Below are 16617 nucleotides of genomic sequence, written 5' to 3' on the forward strand. Positions count from 1 at the left end.
GGACAGATTGGTAAATAAAGTTGAGACACACACACAGAGACAGACACACACACACACAGAGAGAGAGAGAGAGAGAGAGAGAGAGAGAGAGAGAGAGAGAGAGAGATTAGTGAGGTCTTACTGTCACCTTTTAAAAGTAAATGTTTATAGAACTTAAGACTCTAAGTTGCTAAATAAAATTGTCACTTGCTTCCTACTAACTTAAGAACTACTTCTGAAAGTAAAGTAGTAGACAAGAATCAGATAATGTCCATAATCAGGATTAATTATTTTCAAATTGAAATAGTAAATATAGTAGCAGGCTTCATATTTACCTTGTTGACATATTGCTAAGAAAACAAGTGTGGCTGAAAGAATTACACTATGACAAACTAACAGTGAGCACAGGCGGTCACAACACCAAATACAGAAAGCTACTGAGGATCTGTCAGAGCATCACCTAAGAGGCTGATTACTGAAGTGTTTGAAAGAAAGGCAATGATGGGTACAGATCTATCATATGTGCAATTGATGCTAAAGGACACACACACACACACACACACACACACACCAATCAGCCTCTTCCAGAAAGCTGACCCTGAAGCAGTTGATATGAATGGACAGTCTTGAGGCCGCATACCCTGGTGAAGTGAAGACCAGAAACACTAAAATTATAGGAGGGTAGGGTTTTCATAGAGTATGAGTCTATGCACAGTTAGTGGTCCCATGCTTCGGCAAATATGAAAGATGATGTCTGGATTTCACCTCACTTGTTATTCTACATAGCAGGATGTCAGGAAGGAATGGAGGTAGCATTAAGTTTTGGGTTCCTGGTGATGCAATACAGTTGTGGCTTTTCCTTTAACCTTCACTACAGGAACAAGGAAAGGCCACAAAAAACTCAGCCTTCCTGCGAAGCAAGACTTTGGTCAAACTCTACTCCCACTAAGGGCCAGTCAGAGCCTCCCTGGCACTCACTGGACTATCCTCCCTCCCCAAAATATTATGGGAGAACCAAAAATATTAAAATAGTCATCGAGTCAACAACTACAACACATGCATCCCTGATCTTCATAGGACCACCTTCCCTCAGATCCCTGACCAAACATCAACTCTCGCCTCTCTCTAAATATCCAACCCAGGTCAGCATACCTCAGGGAAAGCTCTCCTTGCCCTTCTTTTCTTCCCTATACAGCCTAAGCCTACAAGGAAATTATATAGGCTCATCCATTTACTTCTTGACTACAGAGTTAGTATTTCTAAGAAAAACTCAAGAATTCTTTAAGCGATAGAATAAACGCTAATCAACAAACATTAACGAAACTTGCTGTTAGAGCCAGAGAGCTACTTAAACAAGTAAACAGAACCTGACTTTGCTCCCTGGAATAGAAAGGGTAGGAAAGAATTAACGCCACAAGGTTCCCTGCCCCTGTGCCTCTCTCTGTCTTTGTCTCTGTCTCTTCCATCACCATCTTTAACATCTTGTGGTTGTTTTCCCACTTATCATTCAAATATATAATAGCCCGTTTATCTTTTTCTCTTAAAATGCTACCTAATATACAACTTAAACGAGACTTGAAATTTCTCCCATCCAGAGTTTTTGAGCTATTACTAAACTATACTCTTCCCACCAGGATGAAACCTAACACTGGGGAGGTGGGAAAGGATGGCTGTATCTATAGCAAGTACAACTTAACTCTTCAGGGGTCCACTCTTCTTCCCACTTGTTTCCCAAAGACACTATCAATTCATTGTCTTGTCTTTTTTTCTTCTTCTTGTGGTTTCTTCTCCCTCGTCTCTTCTTTGTTCCTTCGTTACACTTCCCCTCTTTGGTAGCTAAGCCTGCAGTGACACCTACATTTAAAATAACCCTTCTTTAGTCTTTGAAGGTTGAATACTCAGAAGTCATTTTTGGAGCAGGAGAATGAAACCCACCAATTGCAGATGGCTCATCACATGTTCAGGGTAACAACTACCTGAAACATGGTCGTCTCCACAATCACTCTGGGCTCTTTTCCTTGTCTTCTATAGGGAAACCACAGACCTCACCTGCTCCTTTTAGCAATTAATCCTGCAATCGCTAGAGTTTAGAAAATGTCTAAATCTTAGAGACCTCCCCCATCAGTATTTTCAGTTTATAAATGAGGAAATAAAAGCCAAGAAGGATTACGTGACTTGTCAGGGGGTCACAAAAGTTATGAGTTGATAGGATGTAGACACCAAGAGCATAGAACAAACCTCTGAGAACTGATAGGAAAGTCCAAGAAATCGTACATGTTTCATTCATAGTCGAAGAAAAGGCAACCGACCTAAACCAAAAGTTTAGAAATGAAATGGATACTTTAGCACAAATACATCTACTAAAATTTCTATCTAGCTTTCTCCTTTTGCTCCTCACAGACAGATCAGGCTGTGATGGGTAAGAAACTAGAATGCTAGATTATTACACCGAGATGATTTTCTTGTTAGTTTTACTTTCCTAGTTGTTCATTTTCTCCTATGTAATAGCTTTCAGTGTAACATCTTAGACACGCAGCAGCTATTCCACGATGCTGACCTCTAACTCCGGCCTTTCCGTAATCGAAAGCAGCTGATTTTAATATGCCTGTACTCCAGTGTGAAGGGGGCCCAGGCTGCATTTGAGTGCAATCAGGTTAAGATTGGCTCCAACGGGAGAAAAATCCATACATATGTTGAAAAGATCTGAAAAATGCCTGTATTTCCAACCTGATTACGACTTACATTTTTGCATGGTTTGTCAAAGCAGATCACTGAAATCAAATCAAGATGGAAGGGGGGAATAACACGGTTTTCTTCTCCATTCTTCCTGTAATCAGCATGACCAGCTGAAGAAAGGGACTTTCCCCAACTCTCACCTGAGGCAAGGTGGAACTCTTCACTGGAGGTTATGCCAATTTTTAGCAACCGCTGCTCACGTTCCACAATTAATTTCTTAGTTCTTATATCCTACATTTGTAATCAGAAGTCATTTTATTACACAGCCCTTAATTTCTACTAATTTAGTTTATTTGCCTTTAAATCAAACAATAAAGCAAGTTCCAGCATATCTTTGAAACTCTATTATAAAGACATGAATGTTTGCTATTTGACATTTAGACAAAAAAAAAAATCATGTTAGTAACTGAACATTAGATAGCTGCAGAGACTAGAGCAGTGCTTAATGGGAAAAATATGGTTAAAACCTAAATAAAGTTTAAACTAGAATCTATCTCTGATTCACTTGTTTGAAGGAAAAAAAAAACTAGCAAATCAGGCTTCAGCAATTTTTTGTGGCATAATTTATCAGTAGAGTCAATCATATTCCATTAAGATGGTAACTGTTGGCGGCACAAATAATGCAAATGTAATAAACATTATGGTTAACAACCTATCCGTTCTCTAGAAAATTCTCAGTCATGACTAAGGCCAGAAAAATAAAAGGCTGCAAAGGGTAGAGGGGTATCAGGGCTCTTATTACACATAAGCATGTTTGTTACCAGAATATTTTCAGCTTAATTTTTGCTATTAACGTAAACCACAATTGCAGGACCATGTTGCCTGAAAAGGAGTGGGGGGAGGGGACACTTATATAAACAATATACAACAAAGAAAGTCTTTCTTTTCAATACCTGAATACATCAGGTTTGCTTTTAGGCAAAAGGTTGCAGGTTAAATGCTCTCAGCTATCCAAGACATGGCTTATTAGTTTTGTAAGAAAATATTTTCTTATATTTTGACTGAAAAATACCCACTTTAAGTGAACAAAACCATCCTTGTTAGTGAAAAGCAGACCCCAAAAAACTTTGTTTCAAAGGCCCAGTAAGGAAAAGCAAGACTAATTCAGGAGGAAAACCCGGCTCCTCCACAGGAGCTTCTGAATCTGGATCTAATCGTCCTCGGAGGCCAGCTGGAGGCGTCCAGTCTTCAGAGTTTCGTCTTTCTCCATGGATCATAGACAGTCTCTATGAGGCAGCAGAGTGCCGATATAAACTCACTTTACACAGCTATGTGGTCTTTGGTCTCCTTCTGGGCTTGAGTTAAAAGGTTGGAAAGTTACACACCAACAGTGGGTGAGGGGGGAAGAGGGCAAACAAATGTTTGGATCATTTTAAAGGCACTTTTCCAAAAACAACTTTGCTTTTGCTTTTTTTTAAAAAAAATTACATTTGTACATTTAAAAACAAAACAAACAACAAAGAAAAAAAAAAAACCACCTCGGTTGCATCTGTGACAATATGGCTTTAGCCAGTGGTACAGTAAGTGTCAACAAGTGATTACTGCTCTACAAAGCACACTACCATTGTAGAAATTCCATATGAATATGCTGGATGGCTCAATCAGTAATATGCTTGCTGCACTGTTATGAAGAGCAAAGTTCATATACCCAGCATCTACATACAAGTCAGGTATGCCAGTAAGTCTAGCCTTATGGAAAGTGCACAGAGACAGCAGGTCCTAGGGCCTTGCTGGCCAAACAGTCTAGCAAAATTAGTGAGTTCCAGGTCAGTATGGGGCCATGCCTGTAAAAGTTTGAAACAATAAAGAGAAATGCCTAATGTTGCCATCTGGCCTCCACATGCACATACATGTACACATACACATGTGACAAACACACGTGTATTCACAACCCAAAAACACATACACACGAGAACTGCATTTTGATCTCCTGGTTCTGTGTTGTCCAACACCTCGCTAGATACTCCTCTCCTAATTTCCAAATGAGCCTAATCTACTTATTATAGAATAATGACTGCAAATCAGTATAATTATTACAAAGAGTTAAGCACACACATACCAGTAGCTGTTTTCTACAAATTATTATCAAAACAAAGAGACAGGGCTAATTGTGGTAACATTAAGGCAGGGTTGTTTCCTCCCGGTGTTTGGGTAAGTTTATTTTAAGTTGTCATCTTCAACTAGTAATGATGCAGATAATTTTACAGATTCTATAAACCTTTCTAATCTAAACTCTTCTCAACTGAAAGTTGGCCCTTTCTTCTGAGCACCATCTGCAAAGGCCCAATTTCACAAGAACCCTTTATTATGGCACATTTGAAAACACACACACACACACAGACACATACACACAGAGAGACTCATACACACAACCCACACATTTAGAAATCTCATTTTTGAAAGCATATTGATACTCCTTCAAGCTATGTAAAAACTATTATAACAGCAAATGAAATGTTCACTGCATATAAATCACAACTTAAGCACTGGTTTCTTTAAAAAAAAAAAAGTAGGATTTTTATCTCATCTCCAATGTTAATATCAGGTTTCCATCATGAATAAACAGCATTTATTGGGAGAAAGAGGGAGGAAGGGAAATTTCAGAAAGCAGGCAGCACATGAGTGTGACTGTTTAGACCCACCTCCTGGACAGTGCCTCATGGCCATCTTGCATCTCCTGGACTCCGCAATGGTCGGACATGGTATTGTGTCTTTTGCTGGCTTTTTAACAATCTGCCGTGTTCTGGTTTCCAGACCCCATTTAAATCCACACGTGCGGTTGTTTCTGCTACACGTTCCCCATTCGCTCCAATGACCAACTTCACAACCTTCTGATAAAGATTTAAAAGATACAAACACAGACAGCAGTTGGGTGTCCACTTTTCATTAGACTTTATCCATCATCTCCACTACAAATATCAAATAGCAGGTTATGTAACCTGCGGGATCTGCATTCATCTTTCTGGAACTACAGTTGTTTAAGTCACAGAGCACTGACAGCTAAGACAAATAAATTCCTCATAAGTAATTAAAGGCCTCATGCTTTCCATCTGTCATGTTTTCAAAGGAATACTGCTGGTCAGGCCCAGATACAAAACTGTATCATCTCTCGAAGATGATCTCTAAACAGACAAAACCTAAAACAGAACAGGCTCTCTGCATGCCATGACAGAAGCTAGAAGCTGACAGGCTAATTTCCTATGCCCTACTCCAAATCCATAACTGTGTTTGTTTTAAGTACTAGGAGGCAGGCAAGGAGGTAGGTGTGTGTGTGTGTGTGTGTGTGTGTGTGTGTGTACACACATGTGTACGTGTGTGTATGTGCCTGCATGCAGTTCTGATTTTGCATATTCTATCTATTTGTTAAAAAGTATGCTGATATATTTCATAACCTCTATATTTATGCAGTATAATACAAGTTCCTAGGTATGGGCAACGTTTATTGTCCCTTTTTATAAGATTACAGAGTAGTGGTGGAGATGGGAGGAGTGTGTGCAGAGCTGAGCCTCCTAGTAGACTTGCAAAGATTCCCCTGTGAGTACATGAGGAACCCTGCCTGGAGTCTACACTTAACACACGTTTTCAAAGTCAGTAGGCACCAGGACCAATTCTATAACTTTTCAAACCCTTCTAAAATTGATATATAAGCCATTGCACAGGATTCTGTCATGAAATGTTATGCACATTTCCATTCACAATTTGTAACAGGTGTAACTTATTAAAACCTAAAACAACAACTCAGAATATATGCTATAGTGGCTCTCTCGATTTTAATTGAGTGATAATCTGCATGTACTAACACACATAAATACAATTACATCACATTTCTTTCCAAACCACACTCTTAAGTAAATTTTCCTCCACAATAGTTTGCAAAATATTTCAGCAACATTTCTACAGTAAAAAAATTGTTACGTTCCATTTTAAAATCTCTCCTTTTAAGAAATAGGAAGTAGGGGGCTGGTAAGATGGCTCCGCGGGCAAGAGCACTGACTGCTCTTCCGAAGGTCCTGTGTTCAAATCCCTGCAACACATGGTGGCTCACAACCATCCGTAGTGAGATATGACACTCTCTTCTAGTGTGTCTAAATAACTTACATATAATAATAAATAAAATCTTTAAAAAAAAAGAAATGGGAGGTATAATTGATGATTACTGCACATCAAATCAGATAAATAATGTACCTAGTAAAATTTGAGGGAGATGAACATGAAATTATAGTTTAGAATCAATCAATGTATTTGTCAAATTTACCTGTTATTCAGTGGCACACACGCAGTATTTTATAAACATGCATCAAATGAGTAGCCTCTATGCAAATAAAAGCCTACTTTGCACTTGGTACAAAAGCAGGATTTTATGTGAGTTCATAGGAAGCCTCTAAAATGTATGATTATTTTTTCATACTATGTATATTAAAGTATGCATTCTATAGGTCTAAAACTTGGTTAACAGCAAACTCACTTTAATAAATTTTGTAAAATGTACTCAGTCATCAAGAAAATACATTTCGGCACACAGGTATTCTTTCAACTTAGTTTTTTACACAGATGGCTTAGCAAGAAGGTCCATGGTTCATTTGCTTGCACGGCTAAGGTAATAGGATGGCTGACATGACACTGCTGGGACATTTTATTATTCTACTAAATAAAATGTTTTTCTCTAACAGTACTAATAACTTAAGATAATAAGAAATGGATATATTACAGATGATAAACTTCATCAGCCCTTAAGTAGCCTAACTTGGAAAATACATAACTATCAAATTTTGAAACAAAGCTATCCATCATCATGATGCCAAAAATATTCAAAATCATCAAACAAAAACCCTTTTCAGTTCTAATGAACAACAGAACCCATTTACTTTTCGGGTGACTATATCCAACATATTTTCAGAAACAGGCATAAAAATTTGCAATGAAATTTTGAATTTTAAAAGTTGAATGAAGTACTCACCTACACATTCCATGGTCTCATCTAATGGTGCAAAGCCATCTGGACATTCATCAAAGCAGCGTCCTCTATGCAAATAAAAGCCTACTTTGCACTTCGTACAAAAGTCTTTGCTAAAGCAAGAATCACAGTTTTCTATTCTGCATCCTACAAACAATGTTAAAGAGAAAATGTAGTTAAAGAAGATTGTGTATTTTACAAATCAGTCACACAAATGCATTGGTTACCCTGAGCAAAATGTTAATGATCTGAGAAATATGTTATTTATGTCATAGCATTCTAATCTACCCCTACCTCTCCCAACAGCTTATCATATTAATAAGCTAGATCAGGGTGCCAGCCAAGGGCTTGAGACAGCAGAAAACTCCAGAAATGTTTGGGAGTTCAAATGGGATTAAAGCAGGTGATTATATAGAATACCCTCTAACTATGTTACATCATTTCTAAGACTGATATCTGCTCTGCCTTTCAAACTCCCACAGTAGAAAACAGAATGGGAACTCTTGTCAGTATCTTCTGTTTTCAGATAGTCAGGAATATATCAAATTTTAAAGTATATTTAAATGCCTGGTAGGTTACCTAAAGCACATGGCAATGCTCTCTTCCTTTTTGTTCAGAGAATGATGTGACACGTGAGCAAGGAAAAGATCATTTTTGTGGAGATTCCACTGTGCCAAGACCTTTATATATATTTCCACGTACTCTTTCCCATTGAGTGGAACCCACAACTTGTAAGGGAGGATCCCAGGCACTAAGAGACAGTCACACAGGGAGCATTGGCTGCTTTGTTTCCGACTGGGCTTCTCCTAAACCCAGTCTCCTTTCTCGAATGGCTGCTAGTAACAGCTTGTGAAACAGACTACAGACCCACCAGAACGGGTTTCAAACACTAGGCTTGTCCCCATGAGCTCTGCAACTTTGAATAGACATTAGCCTCTGCAACTTTGAATAGACAATAGCCTCTCCAGACCTTGGGATCTTCTCATATAGAGACCACCAAACCTTTCAAGATTATTATAAAGATTTGCAATAACATATGCACCCACTGACACAGAATATGAAGATAGACGTAACGGGTAATTAGTACTGTGCATTTTCAACCAAAAGACAGAATGCTCCAATGAGGTGTTTAAAGAAAGCAATTAGTAGATTTGAATTCTAGATCAGATCTTCTGGCAGAGCCAGTGAATTCTGGGCCAGACATAGGTGTCAGGCACAGGTAGCTATATGTGCTTTCTGAGGAGAACAGGAGATGGGTGGCAGGCTGGTTAACTGAAAGGCCAGGGTTTCAACAGTCTGTAGTCAATTATTACTTGTAACAGATTTAACTGGTGGTGATCACCAGTATCCAAAAATATGCCAGTTTAATAGCACCACACCCATTTTTCCAAGAATACTATCCCAGTACTATATTCATTGCATCAAAATTCTGCAAAGACTTAAGTCATACATTTCCTACATACCAAGAGATAATTGGAGTAGAAAATTTAACTGAAATAAATCGCAGTGTCCTTAAATTTTCAAACATGGAGAAAATAATTCCAGAAATAAGGAAAAGGCAAAATGTTGAATAAAATAGATTACATAATGGTAATTTCTAAGCCATAACGACAAAATGGCAGCTCTCTGCCTTTCCATTTTGCCTCTATACATATCTGCACATTAAATGAACACAAAGCACCTAGACACCAGCAAACCTGGAACGGGAACGCCAAGTCTCTACAGGTCTACCATTAAATTATGACACTGCCTCTTTGCTGGGGGAAGAAAATAGTGGGTATAGAAGTATAGCCTGCTACCCTATAAAAGATTCATTGGTAGCCTCAAATGCTGTAACTTTAATAAACAGAGGCCTACAGCTGGTCAGAGGCCTTTTGGTCATGGTCAAACTACATGACCAGTATGTCCACAAATTGTTAGGTTTCTTGCTACAGTTTTTGAAGAGACAAGAATCCTTTACTGTTACAAATTATTATCCAAACCATGCTAAGCATTTCAAAGGACAAAACAGAACAGGGTGATGGACATATGTAATTTTAAATATATACCTTGTTTTAAAAGCAAGGGTTCCAACACTTCATCAATTAGCCATTATCTACAAGGACCGATTTTGCTTTTAAATATGGTTTGCACCATTATGTCTTTTGGCCAAAAAGTTATAGCAACAAACATTTGCAATTAATTTTTTTAATTTATTTATTATTATTTCCTTTATTTACATTTCAAATGCTATCCCGAAAGTTCCAAGCCTTTTTACTGGTCTTTATTGTTACATAAAGCTCCTCTTTCCCATTCCTTGCTTGATACCACTTCACGAAGGCAGAATTTCTCAAATGCCTGTCATTCTCAGTACAGTCCCCTGGGACTATTTCAGGTATAAATCTTGCTGGAGAAAGCTTAATTATGTACTCTCAAATTTGATACATTTGATATATTGATAGTAGAATACTTTAACCATTAAAAAAGCACACTGGGAATGTCGAACAAATGATTCAGAGTAAGTGCTAATGGCCTATTGTGAACTGGAATAAAAAGGCAGGCTACAAGTTATATGTAACATGAGACAACAAAGACATATGTACCAGGGTACGCATGCATATGTTCATGCAAAGTACATAGGGGAGTTAATATGAGGGAAGGGCAGTAGAGTTATGAAGTGTCAAAAAGCGCTATTTGTTCCTAAATTAAGTGAAACCTTTGTAAGTGGAATTGACTAATATAATGAAAATAACAGAAACAATTATTTAAAATAGACAGTTTAATAAGCTACCTGGGTTTACAAAAAAGCCTCTGTGTAACACTATGAGATAGCACTTTTGATATCAACAAGGAAAAACAAATGACATTTTAGATCATGTCTCAGCCTTTTCTAGATTTGAACACAAAGCTAGAGCTTTAATTTTACCAAATCTGCTTTAACCTTCAAACTAACTCTATGGTTGTTTCATCTTTCCTTGCCAGGTCCTGTTCCTAATGTTCTGTAACACTTAACCCTTCCATTATATGAAAAGAATACCCTAAAATATTATCTATGCAATGAAGCATTCTTTAAATGCTATGACTGGTGCTGAAAGCACATATCTAGAGTTTGGCTGGCCCTCCTGGATTCTATGGATTCACAGTTTACATCACAGACTTAGCATGTAGCTCTAAACCAAAGGCCTTGTGAATTAGCAATGTACAAGCCACTTTCCCCCAGAAACTCCACCCTGATGTCCTGCAGCACGTGAAAACCATTTTCAGCAGCCCCAGGTCCCCCCTCGCAATCCAGCCAGGTCTCCAAGAGGCAATACTTCTGAGTGGGAGAATGATCCCTTTGGGGAACTCACAGACATACATTCAGCCAGGAACCATCTCCCCAGAACCACATAAGTTTGTTACCCTCCTTTAAAAACTAAGTTTCACTAATTCTTTCTTTCCATATAAAAATCATTCTAAATAAAATTTTAAAACATTACAGAAAAGTTTTCAAGAACATATAGAAATTTTCTTTCTCCCCTAAAGGCATGACAGGCTCACTCCATCAGAAGGGTCAATGTGTTAACTCTTTCTTGTAGGTGTTTCAGGAAACCTCTTTGTAACTCATAAATGTAATGGGTTAAACACCATTTAAAGGCCAATGGGAAATGCAGTAGCTGGTTTAACCTTTGAAAATTTATACTATGTAATAGGTATATCAAAATCTACTAAGCATAGGCTTTTGCTGTAAAAGTATGTGTTTAAAGTCCTTGTTCAGAAATGTAAGAACCTACTTTAGCCAACTTACATGCTTCTTCATTACAGTGCCTCCTCAAAAATGCAATCCACCAAGTGAGGACTGCCAATATTGGTTTAAGTTAAATTACTTTCCAAGTGAAACTGTGGCCAAACGTAGGCTGACAGGGCTGTCATTTGGCCACAAGGGCTTATCCTAGCCAAGAAACAGAAAAGCACGCTGGGCAGCCCCCTTGCCTGCCCTCCCAACTCCACACCATACCGTCTCTAAAGTAACAGTTTTCAAATTATACTGTAGTCTAGTTCATACCAAGCATTCCCCCAAGAACCTAGTATGTGCCGAAGATGCTGCCAGACCCTAAGAACATAGTTCCTTAACACTCAATTCCCCTATCCCAGGGATGCCAATGCCAAAGTGATGGGCCACAGCCACGTGGCACTAACACAGTATCAAACAATAACAGAATACATAGTAGAAATGTGCATGTTGGCTACTATACAGGCTGAGATCAAGGGTCCATTGCTGTTCTGCCTTTAAGTTTTTATTTGTTTCAATTTATGAATTCTCCCTATCTAGCACTGTACTTGATATGGAGTGGAATTTTAGCTCTTGCCAAGTAAACAATCATGAATGCCATTTAAAAGCTTAATTTCTTAACTGTCTGAGTACTAAGTAGGAAATCATTAGCATGTACTCTGCACAGAACATTGATATGAAAAAATAAAAAAAAAAACTGAACAAACCATCCTCTCTTGCTATAAAGAAATAAATCATACAGGAATAACTAGAAAATACCTGAAAACAACTGAGATTGAGAGAGTGATATCACAGTAACACAGGTAATGTATACTGTGGATGTTGGGCTGGTTTCACTAAGTACATCTCTTCCCCCCCCCCCTCTTTTGAGGCATTTGATATTTATTTTATCAGAACAGTCAATATGTGAATTACTAATAATCCACATAATTTTTTTCTTTTATTGGATATTTTCTTTATTTACATTTCAAATGTTATCCCCTCTCCAGCTCTCCCCTCCGGAAACTCCCTATCCTAGAAACATACAGCCTTGAAAATGTGGAGTTGTGGAAGCAGCGGGGGGGGGGGGGGAGAAACACAAGTGGCCTGTGAGATGTTTCTGGGGAACAGTTCAGAGCTGGGGGGTGCTTGTTCAGAAGCTGTGGTTCAAGAACATAAGTTGTCTACATTTTACGGGGCTTTTAAATACTTAACAATTAAAAGTTATTAAGATTAAAATCGGGTTCAAGGTTAGGGACTTGAAGAAGAATAGTGTCTAGTTTCTACTGATACCCAAGCACAGGAGCAAACTGGCCAAAATATAATGAATACTTTGTTTCCATGGCTACTTCGTTTCCTCATTTAGACAGATAGAAACCCTCAAAGACTAGGAGACCTGATGGATGAGTAACCTCAAGAAAGGCAAGCAATTGAATAATAATGTGACTACTTAATACTAGAAAGCTGTGTGTGCACGTGTGTGTGTGTGTGTGTGTGTGTGTGTGTGTGTGTGTGTATGCAACAAATGACAGATGCAACAGTAAAACTAATATTTCTTATAGAGAATAGTCTTTAAATATGCTTGTCATTTATTTTCCTTGTCACATATTCACTTAAATTTCCATTGCATTGATGATTAACTATGTATTAATGAAAGTCATTTTTCTATATGAAGTATTTTGAAACTTTTGACATTCCTTTCATTATCTTGTTCTAGTTAGTAAGTTCATTTGTTTATTCCCTTCTTCTCCTCTCCTACCCCTCCCTCTCCCCTTCCCCCTCCCTCTGCCCTCTTCCCCTCCTTCACTCCCCTCTCTCCCTTCCTCCTTCCCTCCCCCCCACCCCAACATACAATCTTTCTATGAAGCCCAGTTTGGTTGAGCTCATGGCAGTCCTGTCTCAATCTTTTCAGTACTGGAATGACAAATATGTTCTCTCAGTAAGAGAAGATTTAGGGTCATTAAGACAAAGAAAATCTTAATCTTACCAAGTTGCCCATAGTCTTGTAAGAGGATCTGTCCTCAGGTCTTGCTTCCCACAGTACAGCTGGAATAGCCAGTTATCTCATCAGTGTCACAGCTGTGCCTCTGATCCAGGTGTCCCATTCTTAAGATAATCGGACCACATTCATATTACTTGTGCTCACTGGTAAAGGGTATTTTGACTTGAACTGATCCTACTGAGTTTCCCCCGACTTCAGCAGGGATGTCTATTAACTTAGTAGTGCTGTTTCTCTACATTGTCCGACAAGTATTTGAGCTCTAAACATGAAAATGTGAGTATTGCCCTTTATTTTCTTTAGTCTGAAATGCACTAAAACTCCTGAGGAGCAGTGTGTAGCTAAACTCCATAGCAAAAACTAATGTGAATTTAGCTTTTTAGATTGTAGTTTTATCAATTCATATTGTGATGAAATTAATGGACAAACATGTTAGAAATACGTATTTTGCTAACTTAAATTCTTTACTGAGGGATATTTATAATCTGTTGCCGGTTTGGAGAAGGAGTGTTACACAGTGGCATTTAAAATTATTAGAGATGTCTAAAAATATGCAATTTTAAGACTCTTTAGTTTATGTCGCTGTCAATGTTTACAAAGTAAAAATATTCCTGAAAGTCTAATTTTGCTGTTTTCGAAATAAGTCATCCCTTTAACTTCTTTTCACTTTTACCCTATAATGAGCAGAGAAATCTCAGGAATTCCTGGAGAGTGGGTGCTCTTTGATTGATACAGCTATGACTTGGGGACTAGATACCTTCAGAAAGTAGTGCCTCTCTACTCTGAAATGAGATGCTGATGTGAAGTAATCAACCAGTTGTGATCAAGTACAGTCATCCCAGCATGCAATAGGAGACACAAGGTCGTCGGATAGGATGATAACCTCAGAAAAAGAATAGGCAGCAGAAGGAGAACAAGTAATGAGGATTGGTGGTTACTTGTTCTTGGTGAACATCAGGAATTAAGGGTCCTGATGGTTTTCCCCTAAAGCTGTCTTACCAGAAGGTTAGTTTTCTGAAGCTACATGTACATCCAGTCACAAACACACACAGACCTATACACATGCATGCGCGTGCGCACATGTATACATACACACCTTGATGGAAAGTCATCGACTTTGAGTATTAGATACAAGGACTCAAAGCAACTTCTAGGTAAGGGAAAGATGGCCAAGGAGAAACCTTTCTATCCCTACATTCCTCACTAAAGAGGAAGGGGACACCTAACTTAATTCTCTAACACATTAAAGCCCTGGCTTAGGTAAACTAATGTCAAAGTATAACCAGGTCAGGTGAATGAACTCAGCACAGAAATAGGTTACTTTGGAGATAGGTATACAATTCTACCTTGTATCTTCCATAGTATTCCTCTTTGACACAGTCTCTTACTATGTCACCAAGGTTGATCTAACACTCACAATCCTGCCTCTGCCTCTTGGTGTACAATGAAAGGCATGCCCTCCCATGCTAGGCATACTTTAATTTGATTCCTAGAAATATATACGCTGTCAAACAGGTTTTTTTTTTTCACAGACTCATTTTTAAGTCTTTAAAATTTATTTTATGCATGTAAGCACCAAATTCAAATTTGTGATTTACATTGCCGATATCTCTACACTATTTTAAATATGCTATCTTTTCTACTCACAAAAAAAAAAAAAACAACAAAGAAACATTCAATCTGATATAAAACTAAGTAGTCAGATAAAGATATTGGCTTCTTCTCTTGAAACTGCATTCCAAACAGATGGAATGAAAGAACATGTTCCTTAGGGAATGCAATGCCAGGCTCTAAAGGGATTTGTGTTTCCATTTAAGGAAGATCGGAGAAAGACAACAACCTCGAAGTCAAATCGACAAGAAGAAAATTTGAATTATAAGACAAATTAATATTTCATATCAGATTTTGAATTCTTGCCAGCAGACAGTTCATCATCTTGGTCACTCCTTGTGCTCTTCCTAGTTTGGAAACTTGTCACCCCATAATCTTAAGGTGAATCCAGAACAGTGTAATAAACTTCAGACCTGAGTACCCACTGGAAAGTGTCCAATTGGAATGTTGCAAAAGGCAATTTTCTCTGCCCAGCTGAAAGGAAAATCTAAGTGTCTACTTAGAGAGATCCTCCACCTGACATCTGCCCAATGGATACAAAAAGAATCTCTCAATTCCTTCATGCTCCACACAGACTTATAGCAAGGGTACAGAACTTAAGGGTATATGTTATAGAATATAGACCATAAGGTCTCTGTTGAAACTCTATTGGTACACAAAAGTAGCCACAACATGGGACCAGGCATAGTGGTGCATAACTTTAATTCCAGCATTTGGGAGGCAGAGGCAGGCAGATCTTCTGAGTTTGAGGCCAGCCTGGTGGACAAAGTAAATTCTACGACAGTCAGGTCTACAGAGAAATTGTCTCTGGAAAAAAAAAGAAACAGAAAAAAAAAAAAAACCCAAAAACATCTCCAGTCAATGCTTTACTTTCCAAAGAAGCATAGAATACAAGGTGGTATAAGCCTTTTAAAAGGAATGTTGCTGTGGTCAGAGAGAATGCCCCAAGTTCAGTTGCCAGTACTCACATTCCAAGTGTAGGTACACAGGTGAAGACCCTGTACTGAAGGAAACAGCTAATAAAAAACTCTGATGATGCCACATATTTTAGCGAATGTCTATAATGTTAGCAATCAGAAGGCTGAGGCTTGAAGAACAAAACTTGAGACCAGTCAGGGCTATGTGGAGAGATGCTATCTCCAAACAAATGAGCAAATAACTAAAACAAACCCTGACACAGCCCATTTATTACTGATGCCTTAGCCATAATGCTTCCCATCACAATGACATAACTAATGCTGTTCGACCATACCTAGTAGGAGGACTACTTTGATCTTTCAAGGCTAAATGTTTTTTTTTTAACATGACTTAATTATTTTTTTTAATTATTATTTTCTTTATTTACATTTCAAATGCTATCCCGAAAGTTCCCTATACCCCTGCCCCTGCAATGATTATATAATTGTAACTCAAAACAGAAGAAAAAGTTCCAGTTTCACTTTAAGCTGGGATAAAATATTCAAACAATAGTTGTAGTGGGTTTGGCCTAATGCTGCTTGTATTCTTATGTTGATTTGGGTCTCTAAAATTGTTTGCACATCCTCATGTAAAACATTGATGGATCCTGCCCGATGATGGTTCTGACTGGTAAATAAAGATGCCAGCAGC

The 16617-nt window shown here is 38.2% G+C and overlaps 1 protein-coding gene across 5 annotated transcripts in view; it reads right to left on the minus strand.

Moving 5' to 3' along the window:
• The window catches only part of Rspo2 (R-spondin 2), a 140827-nt gene that overhangs the window by 48049 nt on the left and 76161 nt on the right, over nt 1–16617 (minus strand). For 4 of the 5 annotated variants that reach the window (XM_021217019.2, XM_029547742.1, XM_029547740.1 and 1 more), the window contains 2 exons: nt 7673–7816; nt 5358–5546 (listed from right to left, as the gene is read on the minus strand). In XM_021217019.2, the coding sequence (XP_021072678.1) occupies nt 5358–5546; nt 7673–7816 (333 nt within the window). The remainder of the gene's footprint in view (nt 1–5357; nt 5547–7672; nt 7817–16617) is intronic. The other variant, XM_029547741.1, reaches the window with a different exon arrangement.

Source organism: Mus pahari, chromosome 17 (genome assembly GCF_900095145.1).
Source record: "Mus pahari chromosome 17, PAHARI_EIJ_v1.1, whole genome shotgun sequence".
Classification (NCBI taxonomy): Eukaryota; Metazoa; Chordata; class Mammalia; order Rodentia; family Muridae; genus Mus; species Mus pahari.